The sequence below is a fragment of the Panthera pardus genome, unplaced genomic scaffold (genome assembly GCF_024362965.1).
Source record: "Panthera pardus isolate Hobbes unplaced genomic scaffold, ASM2436296v1 HiC_scaffold_19, whole genome shotgun sequence".
NCBI classification, from domain to species: Eukaryota; Metazoa; Chordata; class Mammalia; order Carnivora; family Felidae; genus Panthera; species Panthera pardus.
In genome coordinates, this window is record NW_026526754.1 from 24,329,183 (window position 1) to 24,351,514 (window position 22,332).

At 63.1% G+C, this 22,332-nt stretch overlaps 1 protein-coding gene and 1 long non-coding RNA gene across 2 annotated transcripts in view; one reads left to right on the plus strand and one right to left on the minus strand.

The window, feature by feature from the left end:
* Positions 1-22,332, minus strand: part of SLC7A5 (solute carrier family 7 member 5) — a 32,627-nt gene that overhangs the window by 3,769 nt on the left and 6,526 nt on the right. The window contains exons 2-8 of the mRNA XM_019412971.2: positions 15,266-15,391; positions 6,258-6,363; positions 5,275-5,319; positions 4,692-4,815; positions 3,691-3,794; positions 3,159-3,255; positions 1,695-1,844 (exon numbers count right to left, since the gene is read on the minus strand). Of these exons, the coding sequence (XP_019268516.1) occupies positions 1,695-1,844; positions 3,159-3,255; positions 3,691-3,794; positions 4,692-4,815; positions 5,275-5,319; positions 6,258-6,363; positions 15,266-15,391 (752 nt within the window). The remainder of the gene's footprint in view (positions 1-1,694; positions 1,845-3,158; positions 3,256-3,690; positions 3,795-4,691; positions 4,816-5,274; positions 5,320-6,257; positions 6,364-15,265; positions 15,392-22,332) is intronic.
* LOC109245560 (uncharacterized) lies at positions 701-2,084 on the plus strand. Its single transcript, XR_002070950.2, has 2 exons — positions 701-976; positions 1,317-2,084. It is a non-coding gene; the product is annotated as an uncharacterized LOC109245560 (long non-coding RNA).

Here is a 22,332-nt window from a genome sequence, read left to right on the forward strand (position 1 = left end):
CCGTCCACCCCGGGGGAAAGCACCGTGTCCCCCGAGCCCCTGCTGGAGGCACCCCCCCCCCACTTGGGACCCCCAGGGCACACACCGCACCCCAGCCCCCGCCCCAGCTGAGAAGGGCTCCGACCTCTGGGGCCGCTCCAGCTTCTGCCCGGCCGCGGCCTGCACTGGTTTTCGGAGCCGGCCTCGCGCGAGGTGGGGGCTCCTGACCGTGGGGACCTCGCCTCGGTCCCCCTCCCCGACCCTGACCCTCCGCACGCGGCGCCTGGCGAGGACTGCTCTAAGCACAGGGGGCCCTGACAGGCGACAACCAGCTTGGTCCCTGGAGGCTTCCCGAGGTCAGGGAAGGTCGGCCTCACCGGTTCCCACGTCGCAGGGTGGAGACCCTGGCCCGGCACCCCTCCCGCCGTCACCCAGAGCGGGGACCCGGCGCTTCTGGGAAGACCGCGGCTACCCGCTAATAACACGGCAGCACCTGCCTTCTCAGAGGGCCCTTTGTGGACAGGCTGAGCCGCGGTTTGCACAGCAGGGGGCAGACAGCCCACCCGCAGAGCTCAAGGCAAAGGAGCCACAGACCCGTCCACAGCCCGGAGGGGGTGGGGGTGGGGCGCCTGTCCCGATTCTGCCTCCTTCTGCCTCCGATTCTGCCTCCCCGTGCCCTCTGTTGGGCAAGCTCATCCTCACGCCGCAGGAGACCCCCACCATGGGCCCTGCCTAACTCGAGGACAGCGGCCACCCCTTGTCCCGGCTGACAAAGAATCAGAGCCCACCACACGCAAGGGCCAAGATGGCCCAGGGCACTGAGGTTCCCGGGTCCCCCTCTCCCCGGAAGAACCCTTCCTGGACCCCGCTGGCCTCTGCAGGACCGCTGGGCGGGGAGCCAGGGAGGAGGCTCACGGACAGGTGCCGACTGCCAGGCAGGCCCACACGCCACCACAAAGAGGACGAGGGACGGGAGCTGCCACCAGCTGGCCACGATGTGAGTGTCGGGGCTCAGCAGGGGCCCAGCCTTCTGGTCCCCCTTTTAGGAGAAACCAGGTCACCCCTGGGAAGGTGACAAGGTGGCAGAGCGCCCGCCTCAGGCCGGGCCGGCACCCGGCTTTCTCCCGGGCAGGGCGAGGCCGGGGCAGGCGCCATGGACAGGCGGACCTCGGGGGGGGCCCCAGTTCCGCCTCCACCCTGCTTGGCCTCCCCCTCCCCTTCCCGCCCTGGTGCCTGCTCCTCCCCAGACATGCTGTTCCACACGGCCCCAGGCCAGTCAGGGCCATCCGCCCCCCTGGCACTCAGGTTCTCGTGTGCTGCTTCTCCCATGTTAACAGAAGCTCTAGGGGGCCAGAGACTCAGGGGGTCAGTTTTATCCTTTGATGAACCCCCAGCACCTGCATTCACGTGTCAGCACTTAAGAGATTCCCAAGGAACAGTCACTCTCGGTCTAGCGGACAAGCACGTCCACGTTTATCTGGCTCAATCCTTACCAGAACGCTCCGGACAAGGGGCCCCGACCCCTGGCTTGCCGAGGGAAGACAGAGACTCAGCGAGGGACAGCGGCCGGCCCGGCCACAAGCCACAGGCACAGAACCACCTGGTTCCCAGCCCAGGGCTCTGACGGACACTCAGACCTTGTTTCTCAGGCGCGTGACTGCCAACCCCCCGACCGGCCCCGGGCCGTGCCGACCCCCCAGTGGCCAGGCCCTCACCTTGATGGGCCGCTCCAGCTCGGGCTTCTTGTAGCGAAGCCACAGCATGCCGATGATGGCCAGGGCCACGCAGAGCCAGTTGAAGAAGCTGAAGAAGTTGATGACGGAGAAAATGTCTCTAGAGAAGGCGTACAGGAGGGTCATGATGCACTGCAAGCAGAGAAACGGGGACGCGGTGAGCAGGACAGCCGGAACGACGCGGGGAAACCACACCTGCTCGCTCTGGCTCCGAAGGGAAGGCCCGGTCTGGACAACACGTGAGTTCTCCAAGGGCAGAGGCAGGAGCAAATGGGAAAACAGTGACGGCGCCTGGATCTTGCGGAAGAGACAGACGCGCCACGGGGAGCAGAAGGGGACGCCCAACCCCGCCCTCGCCGCGGCGTCACTGGCTCACTATGGGGTCGTTTAAACAAATGTGGCGCACCCCGGCCGTGACCACCACGTGGCGGTTTCGATACTGAGACTAAACCCTGCAGTGTTTTAAAACACGTCCGGGGGCGCCGGGGTGGCTCGGTCGGTGAAGCGTCCGACTTCAGCTCAGGTCACGATCTCGCGGTTCGTGGGTTCCAGACCCGCGTCGGGCTCTGTGCTGACAGCTTGGAGCCTGGAGCCTGCTTCCCATTCTGTGTCTCCCTCTCTCTCTGCCCCTCCCCTGCTCACGCTCTGTCTCTCCCTCTCAAAAATGAATGTTAAAAAAAATGACAAGATACAATAAATAAAAAACCAAAACACATCCAACAATCACTTGATCCTTCTCTCTCCGAGAGGTGGACCTAAACCCTCCGTCCGCTGGGCCTACGGGCTTGCACTCCTAACACAGAAAAGCACAGCAATGACGGGGGTGACTTCTGAGCCCAGGTCACAGAACACGTGGCACGTGCTTCTGCCTGTGGCTGTGTGGCGAGCCACCTGGGAAGAGGCACCTCCAGCCGCACGAGAGCGGTTCCCCTATGGCCTGGGGGGCGGGGGGTCAGTCCCGTAGCGGCCGAGAACTAACTGCCCGGCGCGCACCCACACAGGCAGACGTCGGACGAGCTGAAGAAAAACGCACAACGTGATCTCGTCGAGCAAGCAAACGCTGTGAGTGCACGGCACCCACACAGCTCAGGGAGCTGCCTGTCAACAGCGGTCTCCTGGGAGAGTCTTCTCCTCACCCGCTTCCAGGCTGTTCCGAGGTTTTCTGTTTTACAGCCACTACGCGTAGCATTGGGAATGAAAGAATCCGGTGCCCTTTGGCATTCGGTGAAAGCACGTGAGGAAACACTGGCGTCGGGGGGCTCTGTCTCAGCGTCCACCTCCCGTCTGCAGCCAGCGGACGCCGGGCGAAGCCGCGACAGGCTTCACGTAGAGGGAACGCGCGGCCTCCCGCCAGGGAGCCCCCCAAGGCGGGCCCCGAGGGACGCGCCAGTCTCCCATTTCGACTGGGGCTGGAGGACGGGACTCTGGACGGCACAGCCTGCCTACCGTAAACACGAGGGAGGGCATGGGCGTCAGGAGCCGTGGGTGGATCATGGAGAGGACGGAAGGCAGATGGCCCTCCCTGGACCCCACGAAGAACAGCCTGCGGACAGAGGAGCGAGCGTTCAGCCTCCGCCCCGTGGGCCCCCAGGCGGGGCGGGGAGCCGAGAGGGCCGGGCCCACGGGCTGGGCTCCCCACCTGCGCTTCTCAGGGGCCCTGATGGGCTCAGCGGGCAAAGGGGCGAATTCAGCCTTCCTCGCCTCCGTCCCCCCCTCCGGGCCGTGTTTGACGCGAACCCGTGAGAGATTCCAGAAGGACACAGTCGAGTCGCCTGCGGGCAGGGGACCGGGGGGCAGGGTAGAGGCCACGGGTCCCGTAGCTCTGCATTACTGGGACGTTTTGACGGCTACGTGTTCCTCAGTGAGGAAGCAGACTTTCGGACACACGCTGGACAGCGCTGTGCAGGGACGGCCCCCCACTCCGCCCCGGCCCCCACAGAGCCCAGGTGACAGGAGGCTGGTCCTGGTGCGGGCTCACCTGGAGGACGTGAAGAGGGACCCGTTGACAGAGCCGAAGCAGGACAGGCCCACGAAGACGGGGATGATCCAGGACATGACGCCCAGGTGATAGGTCCCGAAGTCCTAGGCAAACACGGAGCGTGAGCCCCCAGGCCCCGCGGCGCCTCCCAGCCCGGCCCCCTCCTGGGGACGGCTTCCTACGTGCTCGTCGGGAGGCTTCTGCACACGGAGCGAGCCCCTGGGGACTGGACTGCGGGGGGCGGTCCCAGGGACAGGGCCTCACTCCCCGTCCACACCTGCGGGCACTTCCCTCGGGCACCTCTCACGGGCACCCACGTTCCCCCGTCAGCACAAGTGCTACCTCTGGCCGGCCCCGCACACCGGGCCCAGAGCGGAGCTTGGGGTTCGTTCAGAAGGTGCAAGGGGTGGGCGCTGCAGGTGGGGAGACCAACGGCTCTGGGGACCCCCCGCGTGGTCTGGGGGTTGGCAAGGCGCTCAGTCGGCCGCCCCTGTGGGACCCGGAGATGCCGTGCCCCTCCTCTGAACCCAGCATCCACGATGCCCAGCAGGGGAGGCTCAGGACGCGACTTCGGCTCAGGTCATGATCTCACGGTTTGTGAGCTTAAGCCCTGAGTCAGGCTCTGTGCGGACAGCGCGGAAACTGCTTGGGATTCTCGCTCCGTCCTCTCTCCGCCCCTCCCCTGCTCGTGTGTTTTCTCTCAAAACTAAAGAAAGCTAAAACAACCCAATCACTCTGGCTGGGACCACCACAGACGTGCTGACCGAGCGCTGGCCTGGGGGAGGCTGGGCACCAGCATTTTCGAACACCCCGAGCGTGTCACATGAGCCAGGGTTAAGAGCCGGCACCTTACTCTTTCCCGGGACTAGGCAAGGCACAGCTTGAGCCTCTGGGCAGCGTGTGGTTCGAGGACGAGGGGCCCGGTCTGCTCAGCATCGGGCCTCAGAGATGGCAGAGCGGGCCTCTCGGTGACCCGGCCAGGCCGCAGGGTGGCGTCTTACCACGGCCACAGCCTCCGACGTCAGCATCTGCTCCGTGGACAACGTGGTGAAGTAGGCCAGGTTCGTCAGCACATACACCAGGGTGACGATGGGGAGGGAGATGATGATAGCCAGGGGCAGGTTTCTGGAAAGAAGGGCAGGGGCACGTCAGCTAAGCGCAGCCCAGCGTGGAGCCAGACCGGATGGCGAGGAGCCGGGTCCTGAGCCTCGCGGCGTGGGGAAGGGCCCGGCGGGACGCGTTGCCAGCACGGGTAAGCGGCTGGAAGCTGGCCCCTGCGGACGGGCAGCTGTGTGAGCCGGGGCTGGAGACTCAACCCTCCATCCCTGAGCCCAGGTCCGTGAAGCAGGAATTCCTGCCCGTCCTGAGGGGGGGACCTCGTCTGAGGTCACCTGGCCACCACGTGGCCGGTGTGAGGCTGGAAACCAGCACCCACCTCCCTAGCACGAGTCCTAACCCCAAAGTCCCCCACCCCCACCCCCTGCAAGGCCCCGCACTGCTCCCGGCCGCGGGTGGGCCCGTGGGTGGCTGGGAGGCAGAACCTTCTCTCGTGAAGATGACAGAAGTCCCTGTTCACACTCGTACCTGTAGGGATTGATCATCTCCTCCGTGACGAAATTCAAGTAATTCCTAGAATCGAGAGAGCAGAATTTAATTACGCTTCCCTCCCACAATCATTAGGGGAATACAGATCCCACGGGACCCCCCCCCCCCCCGGCTGCTCTGGGCCCCTGGGGACGAGATCCCCGCACCCACCACCACTTGGTGAGCAGCTGGGGACACAGGGTGAGCTGGCACGGCGACACCCTGTCCTGAGGGAAATCAGCCGCCGCCCCCACAGCCTGTCCTTGACCCGCTGCGTCCCCCACCCCAGGCGCCAGCACTGTGTCTGAGGCGGGCTCACGGTCCAGCCTGAACGGCGGCGTCCTGGGCACCTCCACCCGCACAGGCCCGCTTCGTGTGCGGATATTAACGTCCACGCTGAGCACTCAAGGTCAGGCTCAGAGGCCACGTGGAAAGAGACTCAAAGGCGGCCCGCACGGGTTCAGTGCCCGTGCTAAATGGCACCACTCCACTAAGGGTGCCCCGAGGCACCCGTCCGCTGCCTGACCCTCTCCAGCGCCTTCCTCACCTGCCTGCCCGCCAGCCTGCCGCACAGCAGCCACTCTCACGGCTCAGTACAGCCTGGCCCAGGGGCAGGGGCCACAGCAGAGGATCCAGAGGGACGGAAGGCGCCGGCAAGGGCCACAGACAGGGTCCTCGCTCCTGGTGGGGAGAGGCCGAGAACCACCCGGCTCAGGGCCTTCAGCCTAAATGCTTTATGCCCGTCAGCAGAGATCTGTCTCCAGGAGCATCTTCTCAGGGGCCGAGGCGTGCTGCGGACAGCGCCCGGGGCTGCTCTGGAACCCTCTCTGTGCTCTTCTGGGATGCAAGGGGCTAGCGGCGGCCCCGAGAGGCTTTCCTGCCACTCTCCAGAACCACCGTGGAGGGCCAGACTTCTGGATGCTTCGGGGCCCACCCAGCCTGCGTGTCCCAAGGCCCAGAGACCCCGACATTCCGGAACCTACCATCCCCCGTAGGCAAAGAGGCCACTGTACAACGCCAGCACAATGTTTCCCACGTCCAGTTTGGTGCCCTCAAATGAGGACTTGGGATCCAGATTGGACACACCACCTGGAAAAGGCCAAACAGAAAGGAATGCTGGTCAGAGAGCACTGCAGAGACCATACCGCAAGTTCTGGAATGTTCCTGGAGCAAAATACGTGCTGAGCCACCTGACCCACGCAAAATTCCCGACTCTGCCCGGGACCAGGAGCGAGCAGGTGGAGGACAGCGTGGTCGTACCGTGGGCCGTGGGCCTGGCCGCCAGCCCACCCGGGAGGGGTCGGCAGCTCTGTGGACCCTTGGTCATGCGTGGTCCATGCGCCCAGAAGGGCAGGTGCGGAGGGGGCGGGCAGCCCCAGTCACCCCAGAGAACACTCCCTGCAGAGCCCGTGACACGAGCCCCGGGCCAGCGGCGCCTGGGCCTGACTCTGTGCTCTCCTACCTGCAGTGCTGGGAACGTGACCCGTCAGCAAGCATCAGCATGGAACTTCCTGAAAATGACTCCGAGGTGTCCCTGGACGTGACCCCGGGGCTGCCCAAGGGTCAGTGTCGCCCACAGCCAGTGGGCCTGCGGGCCCCCCGGGGATGGGAGGGTGGACGATGCCAGGGGAGCCCAAGTTCTCAAGGGACCCCACACCACCCACAAGTGACCGCCTCAGTCACCCCAGGAACAGGACGCGACGGAACGTGAGGATGTTTGCAGAGGGGACGATGGAAGGGAGGTTCCCATAAAGCCTGTCACCCCCTTCCCTGGGAGGCCTCAAAAAGAGCACAGAGTTTCCTACAGCAAACACCGCAGTGGGGGGGGGGGTGGGGGTGGAGAGAAGGGACCCCAATCTCTGTTTCTGGGTCCATTTTCCTACGCTGATCTGGACTCTGCCCTCAGGCCTGTGTGTCCTGACCCCACAGGTGTGCTTGGGCCTTTGGTCCCCAGCCTGAGCTGAGAGGTGGATGTGGGATCCTTGAGGTGCCCAGCCCCCGCCCCCTGATGAGGCCACGGTCTCGTGAGGAGCTGAACAGACCCCGGGGCGGCTGGCCTCTCACCCAGCCCGCTGCCCGCATGTGACCTGTGTTGGAGACCCAGGTCGTGGGACTGCCTGGTCACAGGGTGGTCACCAGGCTGGGTAGGCGGAGACAGTGCCGAGTGCTGGCTCGGGACAGCACACCCTTCAACAACACCCCACAAGAGCGCCCGGAGCCCCTCTGGGCTCCGTCCTGGGGGCTCCCCTATGGAAATGGTCCAGAGTGTGTCCTCCTTTACGTCTGCAGAGCTCCACCGCATCCCGCAGCCCTGTCCGTGTACTTTTGCTGTGCAACAGCTGGGGAAACTGAGGCCGGGGCCACCTGCCCTGGGGGTGGGGAACTGCCAGCACACAGTGGGATCTAGGTTCGTGAGGGCTAACGGGTCTGACCTCAGGCACTGCGTGCGTGTCCACACCACCCTACACCTCCCAGAATGCCGCGCTGCTCCAAAGGGTCTAGGGGAGCCCGATGAGACGGCTCACAGGTCCTGCAGAGACTTCCAGAGCATTGGTGGTCTTTCACAATAAAGGCTCCTCACGAGTAACGCGGGCTTGTCTCAAACCTGTAATTCTCCCGTCAATCTGCCCAGTTTTCCTACTAGGATACGCCTCTATGCACCCTGGTTACTATTGAAGTTAAGTTTCTTTTTTCACGTGCTGGGATACGGGTTTGGGAGCAGTTGTTAGAAGTGGCCCCCACCCGAATTAGAGACACTGTGTGCGTGCGTGTGCGCATGTATTCACGTGTGTGTGATCCGTGCACAGTGTGTGTGCACTTGTGGGCTGGAGACGCCCCAGGCAGGCGGATGGCTCTTGCTTTTGGTGACCACCACCCACGGGAAAGGCCGGTGGCTCAGAAGGACCCCTGTGCCCTACGGATCGAGTGCTGGCACAGGGATAAAATTCAAGGCTTGATATACAGCCCTGGGGTTTTCAGGTAAGAGCCATAAGTTTTCAGCCCCAGGCCCCGTAGCCTCAGGGTTCTCACCAAGGGGTCACTCGTGCTGCGGTCACCAGCTCAGCGTTCTGACACAGACACACGGTCCTCCGCCTGAGATGAACGTGCCGGGCACGGAACTCCTGATGTAGAACAGTATTTTCTGGGATTTACAAGCTTGCTTTTGCAGTGTCTAAAATGCCAGGAAAATACTAGCTGCTCGGACCAAACACAGATTAAAGAATCTCACTGGGGGCCTCAGCCAGGTCTCTCCCAAATAGCCCATGAGATTTCTTTCCTAGGACCAGCGTGGCTGGGTCATCTGCCGGGACCTCCCTCAGTTGTCTGGGGCCTCACTCTGTCTGCAAAGTGCCCGAGGTGCCTTGGAGGAAGGCGGACATCCCAGCACCGCCAGACCCCGCAGCGTGGAGCGTGGCTGGCGGGCCTCCTGCTCCTGTCCCAGCATGGGCTGGGGCAGGCACCGGTCAAACCTCAGCTAGTTCCTCCAGGCCGTCACCTCCCACAGGCACGGTGGGCCCGGCGGCGGCACACCAGGGACACAGGGAGGGACAGGAGCCTGAACTGCCTCGAGAGTGGCTGGCTCGCATGCGTCCCCGGAGGGCTCCTGGCCGTGCTCAGCCTCGGCCTGTGCTGGATGCCGGCCCAGAAGGGAGACCCGTAGCTCCTCCGGGCTCCCGACCAAATGCTGGCCAAGCATGCGGCCCCTCCTTCTTGACGGGCATCAGAGAGTGGGCGCTGGGTCTGCCGGCTCCGTGTGGCACTTGGCCTGGGCGGCCACTCAGGGACACTGGCTGTGCCTGCCCTCACTGTCCTGGTGTCCTGCTGGGGCTGGAGCCCTAACAGCAGGCATTCTGGAAGGAGGTCTGGAGAGCTGGCGGGAGGCCCCGGCTGCCCGTCTCCAGGCCAGCGAGAAGCGGGCGAGACAGCCACACCTCCGCTGAATGATGTGTGTCGGCAGCTGCACCGAGCCTGGCGGCGACGGAGGCGGTGAGCAGGGGGTGGGGCGCAGCAAAGAGACACAGACTGTCCTGGTGAGGAGGGCAGACTCTAGACCCCACGCGTGGTCTCCAACACTGGCCTGCCCTCGGCAACCAGGGGATGTACGGCCATGTCTGGAGACACTGGGGGCTATCGTGGCTGGGGACATTTAGGGGGCAGAGGCCACGGGCGCTGTTGGACACCCTGGAAGGCAGAGGGCAGCCCCCAGATGGCAACAATTCAGGAACGGAAGCCCGGTCCACACACCGCTGCTCCCGTGGCTGGGACAGACGCGTGAGCTGTGCCGGCCGTTCACTCCCCCAGACCCCAAACTGGGCTGCACTGGACAGAGGTGAATGACAACAGTCCCCCGATGGCCACTATGCTCCAAGCTGACCAGGCGGTCTCTGTCCCCACCGGGCCCCAGCCCACTCTGTGAGTAGGCAAGACTGATGGCCATGGACAGACAGACGGCACGTCCTGCTGTAGGCTCCAAGTGGGGGGCAGAAACCCTGGGACCCACAACTTACCGGGTCCCCTGTGCCAGCGCCCCTTCTCTGCAATTTTTCTGCAGACCTCAAAGCGGCCTCGAACTGCTGCCTCAAGAGAAGGCAGCTTGCCACCTCGGTGGGCCCGGCCCTCTGCTCTTCCGTGCCGCGGGCTAGCCCGAAGCCCCTCTGCTCAAGTCTGCCCGTCCCAGCCCTAAATCCCCTAAGTCGCGGCCACTGCCAGCGCCCTCCCGGACGGGCCGCGAGGAATGTGCACGCCAACGCACGGCCAGACGTGCCCGTCGGCAAGCTGTGATGTCCCGGCAGAGCCTGCCTCCCACCCACTGGGACCCCCTGAGAAGCGGGGTAATTGGCGGGGGGATGCTCAGAGGCCCCAGGGAGCTGCTCTCAGAGAAAGCCAGCCCAGATCTCTGAGTCACACGGACGCAGCGATGGGAGTCATGGATGACGGGTGGGGAAGGGCACCCAGTGGCCCTTTTTCCCACCAGGGAAGTGTGCTAGACCCGTGGCTCCTGAATGAGGACAAGGGCTCCCTACAGGGTCTGCGGCTCCTGAGACCCAGCCCGACCTCTGTGTGGGAGGAAGGCCTGGTCAGGCGTTCCCAGGCCTTCTCTGGGGCCCTGGGAGCCTGTCAACGCCCCAATCTGGAAATGGGCAGTGGGAGGCAGCTGCAGAAAATGCCAGAACTCTAGGTCTGGCCAGGCCCCATCCCCACCCAGTGCTTTCCCACAGCCAGACCAGCCCAGGGGCACCCCTCCTGGGACGGGGACACCACGGGAAAGTCATCCCAAACTGGGGAGCATCCACCGTGCTGGAACCTTCCGCCTCTGCTCCCACTTTATCCCTCTGGGGCCCCAGGGGATGGCTGTTTATGTCAAGAGATGTGCTGAACAGGGTCCCCCCAATTCATGTCAGCCCAGAACCTCTGAATGTGACCTGATTTGGAAAAGGTCTTTGAAGATGGAATTAAGGTAAGGGTCTTGAAATGAGATCGTAGATGAGGGTAGGCCCTGAAGCCCACAAGTGTCCTTACAGGACACAGAGGCCACTGGGAGAGGCCCGGGGGACGAGGCAGAGAGGGCACAGTGCTGCAGCCACAAGCCCAGGGACGCCAGCAGCCTGAACAGACAAGCAGGAATCCCCCTGAGTTTCAGAGGGAACGCAGCCCTGATTCTGGACTTTTGTCCCCCAGAATTGTGAGGAGGACAACAGGACACTGTCTGCAGACAGACCGGCGGGCCTCACTCTGTCTGGGTCAGACTCACTGGTCTCCACTCTGTGCCTCACGGACGTGCCTGGGATAAGCTGTGGCCTCGGGCTCCTGTTCTGTAAAATGGGCTGTCACCCGTGGGGCCACCAGACCTCCCGGGCAAGTCAACTCTGCACGATCAGAGCCCTCAGTGGGCCTGGGGACAAAGCACAGCGATGGGTCTCCAGCTCCGTCCAGACACCAGCATCCTCGGAGAGGGTGCATCCTGCCGGCCAGTTCACCAGGTTCTTCTCTCCCACTGTCCCACCCCGGGGCGAGTCCCAGACGCCTGGTGTCTGTGCTCCAGCTCTGCCTGAGGTCTACGAACCGGGCAGGAATCTGGGTCTGGGGAGGCTGAGAGGTCAGTGCTTGCTCACCTGGCCAGCGTCTGTCGCAGACGCCCCCGTCTTTTAACCCCTTGGAGGAGCTGACCCCTTGGAGGAGCTGGCCCCTCGGCCTCGAGATCTGCTGCAAACCTCAAATCCCAGTTGGAAGGGGCCCGCTCCCTACTGAACAGGCCGCCAGAGACCCCTGGGAACGAACCGTGCCCAGCGCGGGGCTCTGTGGCTGCTCTGCCCCCACCTCCCGTTCCTGGCCGCCCCAGGGCACAGGCGAGCCAGCAGGAGCTTTGATCTCCTGCCACAGGGTGGCCCAAGCAGACCATGTGATTTCGAATCTGCTACAACTCTGGATGCTGAGTTAGTGCAGAGGCGTGCAGACCCAAAGAAAAGGCCTCAACTAAAAATTATCAAAGAACATCCACAGGAAAACACCACCAAGCCTGCCTCGATGGTAGCTTTGCCACGCCTTCCCAAGTAGCCCCGTGACCTGTGGCTCTCAACGTTCAGCGAGGAGATGGGTCACGGGCACCGGCCACCAGGTGATGGCCCTGCCCCATCCCACAGTCCCATCCCTGTTCCTGGGCCACAGGTGACCGGTGCAGGGTAGAGAACCGAACCCTAGCCCTACATGGCCTGTTATAGGGTCCTGCGATCCCGGCCCGACCCTGAGCCCCGCTGAAACGAGCCCCGAAGTCCTCTGCGAGGGGAGGCTAGGCCTGGGAACACTGAGGGTGTCTGGCCCCCCACTTTGAGGGGCGACAGCCCACTTCCTCGCTGCCAGGCTTGCCCATCCTGCCGGGACCGTCTCCCCCCATCCCGAGACCCCCTGTCTCTTTGGGACAGTGCCCAGACACAGGAGATAATCAACACGGAAGCCAGGAGCCTCCACTTGTGTTACAAACCACGGCCAGGTGTCCTGGCAACTGGGACGAACGTCCCAGAAGCGGGGTGAACTTCTGTGAGCTGCTGGGGGCTTGGGAGGGCAGAGGGCTGGGGGGCAGGACTGCCTGGCGCATGGAGACTACGCCTCCCACGACCTCCCTCAGCAGAGGGCATCGTGCAGGGGGACGCGGCGAGGGAGGAAGCACTTGTATCTGTACAACTGGGCCGTCCACACCGGCCGCTCTCCCCCCTCCCGAAGCTGCAGCCCACGCAAAACCACAAGGGTCCCATTGTGTGCCCCCCCGGGAGGGGCTTGGGCACAGGGACGCGCCTGTCGCAACCCGCTCCCACCTTCTGGGCTGGGAAACGCCTACTTGGCTTCGGGAACAGCCTGACCTCGGGGCCACGGCTCCTGCAGGGTGTCCAGTAAGGAGCCAACAGAACAAAAGACACAGCAGGTGGAGGCGGCCGGCAGGTCTGGGCCTCAAAGGGCCTCTGTGGCCTCCCCGGCCAAGCGGCCCACGCTTTGTGCGGCAGCCACTGGGTCTGAAATGCTGACCTGAGTTCTGTCTCCCCTTCGGAGGACGCTGGGAGCAAATGCAGACAACTCGCGTGACGCCGGGCCCGCAGGCCCGACCCCGCGGGGCCCCCCAGCCCCAGCCGCAGGGTAGCTGAGCGGCTCCCACGCGGGACGGCTTGGCCCGGGACCCTGCAGAGCAGTCTCTCTGTTCGACTCTGCGCCTGCGTCCAGCCGCCCCCTCCCGCCCTCCTGCAATTCTCCTGTTCACGTGCTGTCTGGGGTCCCCAGCCCACGGCCGAGCTCTGGCCAGCAGGGGCCACCGGGGCCAACGGACTTGTACTCGGGGCCCGGGAAGTTCTGGCGAAGGACGGTGTGATGGACAACTGCTCGCAGGTCTCGAGATAACGAGCCCAGCGGGGCCCACGGCCGACCCATGGCCGGCTGGCCTCAAGTCCCTTCTGCGGCCCTTGGGCCCACCGGGGTGCTGGGGGTGGGGGTGGGGGTGGGGAGGACACCTGCGCGACCCCTGGGGGTGTGCGCGATGCTTGGGCACAACCAAGCCACCAGCACGGGGACCCAGGGCCTCTGGCAGGCGGACCTACGGACTCCACCGTAGGAGAAGGGGGTCGACGTCTGCAACGTGTCCCCCGGAAGGGAAGGCATTCGTCTGGGAACGACATCAATCTCTTGAGGAAAACCAGGAGACAGATTCTACAGGTGCTGCACTGTATCCCAAGTTGAGGAAGGAATTGCTCTGGGGAGGAGGAGGCTTTCGACAGCAACACGATTATAAACGTATTAGGTATTCTAGCTGAACAAAAGCCCTTTGCTATCCCTACTGAAATCTGTTTTTACGAAAGTCAGGTCGCCCCCTCCACATTCCTCATCATACCAGCCAAGCAAATACCTTCACGGGCAAGTCTTTCGAAGGCCGAGCGTCCTGGCTACACAAAGCCTGGTCGGCTGGGTCCCACCCACCAGGCCAAGCTCCTCACGAGGCTTCAGAGTTATTCAGCCCCGACCAGGGTCCTCGAGACCCGAGGAATAAGGAGAAAGATAAGGTCTTGTCTTAAAGAAGAGGCCAGAAGCCGAGCCCCAGGAGGGGCACGCACTGGGGCACGTCCCGCCCCCGCCCCCAGCCCTGCCCGGGGGGCTCACCCGAGCGTGGGTGGGTGATCTGACACCACTGAGGCCGAGGCACCGGTCGGACACACTCTCAGCATGACGTCCAGCTCCTGAAGCAGTGACCTACCTTCCACAGAAAGTGATCTGGAAATCAGCTGCAATTTCCCCTTCGATGCCGACAGAACCAGAGCCCGTGGGTGCTGGGTGGTCAGAGCTTCCTACACGTTAACGTGCTCGATGACGACAATCTGCCCAAACTCTCTGGATTCTTGCTGCCACTTTACTAGGTCAGTGTGGACCAGCACGTGGGCCTCTCTTTACCCCCAGAAGAGGGCCCGTGAGGGCAGGCACTGTGGCGGCCACCGCAGCCCCGCGTGCACCCAATTCTGCAGAGTCACGCGCGCCCCCCTGCACAGGCCCGTGGTCTGTGGACGCTGGGTCCCCATAAATCACAGTGCCCCGCGTGGCCATTACAGGGAAGGAAACAGGAGAGTCCGGAACCACAAGATGAATTTCTGGGTGTCACAGCAGACGCTCAGAGGACACGGCAGGTGTGGGGCCACGAGGGGTTTTCTACCCACTCCACGCCCAGCTAGCCAGCAGCTGGGTGAAGAGGGTGGACGGGAACAAAGACGCCTGCAGCTGCCCACGTGGGGTGTCACAGTGGGGAAGACTGGCACCAGACCCGCAGCTTGGTGCCAGCACGGACCTTGGACAACGTAAACCCGGTCTGAATCTCGGCTCGCCCCCACGACCAGGGGAGTCAGGCTGGGGGGGGGCACCGGGTACTGCCTTCCCGCACCCCAGTGCCCTGAGGGCACGCAGAACGGGGCCAATGCAGGGGCCGGGGACACGAGCTCCGCCTGTGTGCCCCTCGGCGACCTTCTCTGAAGGGGCCCTCAGGAGCTGCCCTGCACCAGCCGCTGCGGGATCTCTGATGCCCTCCCCCGTCTGCAGGAGAAACTTTACTTCTGTTCCCGGCGCTGCGGGCCACACCACCACCAAAAGCCGCCAGACATCATGGCCGGGGGGGGGGGGGGTGTTCCCACATCCTCCCCATCAGAGAGGCCCTTAAGATTTGTGCTCCTGGATGCGAGATCCGCCTCAGCAACAGGCAAACCAGCAAGAGCTCCACCCCGTTGCGCCCTCCACGCGCTGGCACAGCGCTAAGGTCACTCTGCGAACCCCCACGTCGCCATCCGACCCCTGCCCTCAAGTGTGGGTAGGAGAGTGAGGTTCGGAGGGGACGGGGCGGGTCTGTTTCTCCCCATCGCTCGCGGTGGGTTTAACTTGTGGGGGGGTGATGCTCAGTCTCTCTACCGACGGCTCAAATGAAACCATGCGCACGCGGGGCATTCGGGGACGGGGGCCCAGAGGTTACACTCACCCTTCCCGATCTGGATGAAGCCCAGGAGAACGATGAGGGCCAGCGCCAGGAGCTTGGCGGCAGCGAAGGCGTCCTGGACTCGGGTGGCAGCCTTCACGCTGTAACAGTTCACGGCCGTGAGCAGCACTGTAGAGAGAGGGCAGCAGTGAGAAGGCAGCCGGCGGGTTCCGCTATGCTTGACCTTCTCCAGGCCCAAGGTCAAAGGCGGAGGACTGCACCACTTGACTCTCGACGAAGCTACGGTCCCACAAGCCCCCGGGACCGTCATCAAGGAGTTTCAACGGATGAATTTCCACCTCCTACGGGGGGGGAGGTCACCACGGCTGGTCCGGCCCCTCCCCCACCCCACCTGCTGCGCACCTGGGCGGCCCCGCCTTCGGAGCGTAGGTTGCAAACGCACATTTGCACATTTGCACATTTGCACGCGGAGGAGGCTGCACTCGCTGTGCACGCCTCTCACGGTTTCAGCACGATTTAGGTGCCCGCACAGCCCACCTCACTTCCTGAAGGCAAGGAACCCTTTCTGCAGAGAGAACCTGCTGGAATCCCACCGAGGAAACGGGTGACATACTAGTAGCACAAAACGATTTCACAAGCCAAGTGCTGGCACCACGGGGCGATTCTGACACGCGAAGTGGGGACTTAAGGTGAGGCCACAGCCCGGGGCGCGGGGGGCCGACACCACTCAGGCGGGTCCAGCTGGTAAAGAACACAATAGGCACTCACCCCTGCCCCGTCCTACTGCTATTTTCACAGCAAACACTGAAGACAAAATCACACCTATCACAGACGGCCCCCCCCCCCCCAGCCCCCCAACGTGGAAGGGAGGGGAGATGGGACTGGGCAGGGGGCGCTGCCCAGGCAGGCTGCCAAACCAGGCTCCATAAGCTCGCCTGGACACGCACACCCAAGCCCCGCCGGGGCTCCCTGTGGGACCCCGGACCTGAGCCAAAGTTGGGATATTCGGGTGTGCAGGAGACACGGGCAAGTAAGTGCTCAGGGACCTCATGGCCACTCCATAAACTCACAGCAAAACAAAATTATTCTAGAACAAAGGAAAGAAACAAATGCTCAACACCGAGAACTTCCGATTCACTGTTTCTAACTCTCATATGCTCAGGTGGTCTACAATGCAGACAGACGCTCTAAGGGTGAGCTGGTCACGCTCTGGTCCTGACTCTGGGCACAGCACCTTCACGAAGGTGCTAGAAATCGGCTGTGCAGGGACTACTCACACCAGGAAATCCTCGAGAGCACATGGCTGGAGCTGGGAGGGGCCTCTCCATGAGTCCCCCCAGGCCCCCTGCCCTCCCTAATCCTCGGGAGAGAGCTCGGGGCTGGTCCTTCCACACTGACCAGCAGGGCTGGAGCTCGGAGGGGTCTCTCCATGACCCCCCCCCCCCAGGGCCCCTGCCCTCCCCCCTTCTCTGAGGACCGCAGAAAGGTAAGAAACACTGGCAGGATCTGCTCACGTTTCCTCTCTGCCGGTCACAGCCAACCCAGGGCCGGCAGACCCCAGGTGGCTCCTTTCCCCAGCCAGAGTAATTACATGTAATTTTACAGTTCGGGGAGTAGGACCCAAAGAAATAAATCCACACTAATGAAGTGGATGAGGCAGTTCAGGTAGAAGAAAAACAGGAACTCTGCCCGGCGTGCTCTGGAGAAGATTAAGGCTTCACCGGCCACCTGCTTATCGCTCCAGGAAATTAACTGACACCTTAATAGCACCCTCCCCCACTCCCATTTTCCTCCGCTGCCCTGAGCTCTGGCTGATGCAACGGCCTACCAAGATGGTGCCCGGCAGGAAGGGTTCAGGTGGAAACTGTCCTGAGAGCAGTTAGCTGCCCTTCCTAAGCTGAAACAGTCAGAACGTCCCGGCACTGGGTGACAGCACAGAGCTGCGACGTTTGGGCCTGGCCCGGACCCCGGCCCAGCCCCCTGGGCTCCTCGGCGGTGGTTCTGCACCTGCAACCTGCAACCTGCAACGGCCAGGTCCGCAGTAAAATGAGCTGCCTCAGGGCGGTGGGGCTCAAGACACAATGTCCACATCACCGTCCTGAAGTAGGAGCCGCGCCCGGCCAAGATGAGGGACCGAGGTGTGCCCGGGGCAACCAGCACTGGTGACCTTCACTGTGTGGCCCCGGGGAGCGGGCACAGGCTCCGTCCAGGCCCTCAGAGCCAACAGGGAGATGGCTGTGGTGTATTAACCACGTCAGCACTGCCATTCTCAGCACAGAAGACGAAACAGAGGCTCACAGCGGCCCCCTGTGCCGAGGTGTTAGGGGGCAGACCCTCTGGGGCCCTTCTGACACCCCCCAGGAATCGCAGTGAAGGCCAGGGACAGGATGAATTCCCTCTCCCTGCACTGGTACTGATCCAACCTGCCGCGGGGCTGGGATCCAGGATGGAAGGGCCCTGAAGGTGAGGCCGGGCTCGGGCTGTTCCTTCCTGCCACCCGGTCCCAGGGAGCCTCTGCACACTGAGAGGGTGGGGCCGCCGGGGGCTTTTCCGGGACGGCCTCACATTTCCTTATGTGGGAGTGTGACCACCTTATAGGGGAAGTGGGGAAGGACTCTGGCGCCTCGGCAGCTAGCATTCCGCCGCTCCACCCCCCCCCCCCCCACCAGCCCCAGAGCGCATTCGGCAAGAGGCCGGCCCATTGCATCATTCCTCCATTCATGCCCCGGGAGGGGGAGGGGGAGGGGAGGTGTGGCGTAGCCGAGGCGGGAGCCCGCTTCTTCCGCCAGCCCTGCCCCCCTGAGCCGCGCCAGGCTCTAGAAACCCGGAAAGGCACTGCCGGCAGAGCGCCACCGGCTCTGGTGGCACGACTTGCTCCCTGGGGTGTCTCCACACCTCTCCCCGTTTCTCAGGCTCCAGGACGGGGAGCTGGCTTGCCCAGAGACCCCAGCTCACGGGGGCAGGACAGAGGCCGGGGCCCCTCGGTCCCGCTGCTCCAGCTAGAACACCCTGAGCCCCAGGCAAGGAGGGCCGGCGGGCTGCAGGCTGGAGGGGAAGGGAACTGATCACAGAACAAACAGGACCTTGTAACACTTACTTCTTTTAGAAAAGGGATTGAAACATCTGATGAAATTCTAATGTTCACTTACTTTTGGCCAACGAGTAAATAAATGCTTGAACATCCTCCTTAGTGTTCCTTTTTAAAACAGTTTCAAAATGAAATGTAATCTTAAGTAAATACACGAATTCATCAGGGACCCACTGTCCTGTGGCCTTGACAGAAGCAGCCCCGGGGTGGCGTCCAGAGCAGTGTCCGTGCATTTCGGCCACCCTGCCTTTAAGCTCCTACACCTTGACAAGATGCCTTCAGAAGGGGGGGGGGATGCTGGGACTCTGGGTGGGAGCCCTGCAGGCTAGCTGTGTTGTCCCCGTCCCCCGTGGACTCGCAGCCCTCCGCGGCCGGGAGAGGACAGGTAACCGCGGGGCACTGCCCAGCGGGCCGGCTGACAGGCGGATGCGCTGTCGGGGAGCTCCCCACGCTGGCACCCCCAGATAAGCACGACGGAGTTGGCACGCGGAGGCAGCTGGGGCCAGGGAGATAAGCCGGCTTTGGGCTGCCTGAGGACAGCCAGGAGCGGGCTGGGGCATCCACACCGGGAGCTTATCCTTCAGGGGTGTGTCTGTCCCATCCTTGTCCTGCCGTGACCTCGACCACCTCACGGGCCAGCAGGGGCCCCACTTGCGACCCCACCTCCTGTCCAAATACACCTCGATGGTGGGCAGTGCAGCCCAGTGAAGGGGGACAGCCCCACGGCCTCACAGGACACCTGATCACAGTCAGAGCCTGCCCCCGGCTCCAAGCCTGACTAGGGGGCTTCCGTTCCCGTCTGCAGACTCCCCCTCCTCGACCCTGAGCACAGGGTGTCCTGGGGGTGCGGCCACCGGTGGTTGTCAGATGTGACTCAGGACACGCTCCCCGCTCTGCTTCCCCAGACCTAGTGGGGCCACCTTCACAACAGCACAGGTGGCTGTGAGTGGGGGAGGGGGGAGCATACTCACCACCACCACTCAGGCCACCAGCCTCCTCCTGGCCCTGGCCTCTGCCCCTGGGAGGGGGTTATGTGAGCAGGACCCAGCCTGGCCCCACCTGACTTCTAGAAAACGGCCTGTTAGGTGTTCCGTTGGCTCATTCAGCTGTTCCCCTCGCGCAGAGGGGAGGCTCAAAATGCAAGGGGAGCCTGTTTTCATTTAAAAACAGCAAAAGAAAACACAAAAAAAGCACACCAACTGAAGGTACCATGCTGATGAATTTATCAGGCCCAGTGATCAGGCCTGTACTTCCTCAGGTAACAAAACCAGCAAGGATCTTAATAACAAGAACAGTGTATGAGCACCTGCTCTATACGCAGACTCACTCTATCATTCAGTGCCCTCCACGCACAGAAGCTGGCTCATTCCCTCTGCTGACCTGAAGTCAAACACACCAGGGGAAGGTCATAAGCAAGCCCAACAGAACCATCCAGAAAGCACAGCATCTGGCTACTGGCCAGTACCTGCTGATCAGGAAATCAAGTCCAATGTCCCCCCAGGCGGCCGCAGTGATGGACCCACCTCGTTCCTGGACCAAGGATCTGCAGGGACTGTCCACCCCCCCAGGATGGAAGGACCCAAGGTCAGAGCCCCCAAGCCTAGAACCTCACTGCCTGAGTCCTGCTGAAGAGCCACTAGTGAGCAAGGCTACCTCACACAGATGGGGGACTCACTGGCAGGAAATGGCCAGATGGCACGGAGACGCAGGCAAATGAGCACTGTTTGACCAGAGCTTTGCTGGCAGGCGGGAGGCAGGAGAGGAAGTGGCCGTCAGGCTGTGTCAGTTCCAGGAAGCTCGGCCAGCCTGGTCCCCCGGGTGTGCCTGGGGCAGCCCCGGGCCAAGGAGCAGAGCCGGCCTAAGACCTGGGCCCCAGAAAGCGGCCAGGCTGTCCCCTGGAGCCTACCCCCCCGCCCCAGTCAACATCACGGTGTTCGAACCCCAAGCCTCGGCTGCAGGTGTCAGCTCCCGGGGCAGCAGCCGGTGACCGCACACTCGCTTAGGCTCTGCGAGCTCAGGCTGGCATGGCCAGGCAGCGGGCGGAGTAGTCATCCAGGGGCCTGACTTCCGAAGGGGCGCCCAGCCGCTCGGCGGGTCTCGTTCTGCCTCTGCCGTATCTATGCGAACCCACCCAGCACGCTCAGGGGCCCAGAGCTCAGCAGGTGCTCAGGAGCGTGGGGCTCGCTCAGGTCCAGATGTCCTCGGGCTCACTGCGAGCCCCCCTTCCAACAGGGCCTGGCAGCCGTGATCACCTGCCCCCCCCTTCCTCCTTTCCTGCCTTAACTTTCTCATCCCTGCCAACGCAGATAGGGTCTCAGGCTCCAGGGAGCCCAGAGGCCCCTGAGGGCCTTGTAAGAGAGCCAGTCGGGGCCCTACTCCAGAGCGCGAGATTCCAGCCAAGAATCTGCATTCCTAACTGTCCTGGTCCAGAGATCCCACTCGGAGAACCCGAGGGCGGCTTCACCTTCTTTGGGCTCCAAGAAAATGAGTACGTGGGACCCAACAACACCCCGGAACCGTCTGAGAGGGCCGACCTCACTCTGGAATGTGCTAGAACACTGAACCAGTTCAGGTGACAGCCTGGCTCCAAGGAGTTGTTGAGATGGGACCCAGGGCTCCCTCGGCTCCCTTGGCAAAGAGGCCACTGCCTGCGGGAGAGGCCAGCGGGGACACCGGCTCTCAAGCACCCCCCCCCCCCCCCCGCCCCCAGGTCTTGCTGATTCACTGCTTTTCTGTGAAAAGAAATAACTGATAGGCTAATATCACATTTTCAAATTCCCCAGAACACTTGGCTTTTCAAGTTCAAACGACCAGCCCTGGAATACATGTTTCCGTATTTTTTTTTTTCCATTTTTAACCAGGGCTGGGTGACAGCTGACCCCACGGCCCGGCAGGCCGGGGGTGGGCGTGGGGTGGGGTGGGGGTGTCGGCCAGCCTCAGGAACGGGGCTGACGCATTCGTTTCCAAACACGCCAGCAAGAGGCAAATTCGGTCTGCTCCGAAATCTGCCAGCGCCCCTGGCAGACAGCGACTTCTCACTTTGGCGGGCTTCTCTGAAGCACGAGTCCTGGAGAATGGGGGAGCTCTGCCTCAGCTCTGAGCGCATCCCCGCCTTCTGACCTGCTGTGTGATCTGGGGCAGGCTACTTGGCGCGTCTGGGCCGCCTTCCTCACGGCAGCCGGGGGGCGAATTCACACGCGGGCTCAGCGGTACTCCACCTAGGTCACCACAGGGTGTGCAGGTCTGTGCGGGACAGACCAGGCCGTTGCTCCCAAGACCCAGTGCCTGGCGATCTCCGCGGTGGCCCAGAACCACTGCCCCCCGCTCCTTCAGCACTTTTACTAAAGAAGGAAAAGGAGAGAAAAACCTGCCGGAGGTGTGGCCCCCGAGGGTGAGAGCACGGCCGAGCATCCAACCCGATGCCCTCCCCTGAGAGTTGGGTAAATGGAGCTCAGAGAGGTTGTCTGACTTGCCAAAAGTCACACAGCCGTCACCAAGGGAGTGGGGAGAGACGCTCAGCTCTCCCGAGTCCAACTCCCGAGCTCTGGCCCCTGGAGCGGGGGCTTCGATCCCAGCTCCTCGTGAGAAGCACCACCCACCCCCCCAACCTGCTGACTCGGACGTACAGTCAGGCTGACACCCACCGATGGGGGCAAATCCCACAGAGACCCACCCACCACGCGCACACCCGTGATTCAAGTGTCCTGGGCACCATCTAAAGGGAGGGGCCGGGTGGGTGCAGGACAGTGTCCTGTGCTGGTTTAGACCAGAGTCTGAAGCAGGCCGTCCCCTCAGCGTGGGGCCTTGGACAGGCGTCTGCCGCTCTCTGGACGGTGGGTTTCTCGCGCGGGCCCGGAGGGACTGTGCCCAGAAGAGTGCCAGCCAAGAGCATCCCGGGTGGGCATCCCCCCTGCGGGCCCCCCATTAGGCGACAGGGCCTTCCTGGAGCTATAGGGTCTCCCTCCCACCGGGTAAGGTGGCCCCAGGACAGGGCCCAACCCCGACTCTGCTCCCTGGCCTC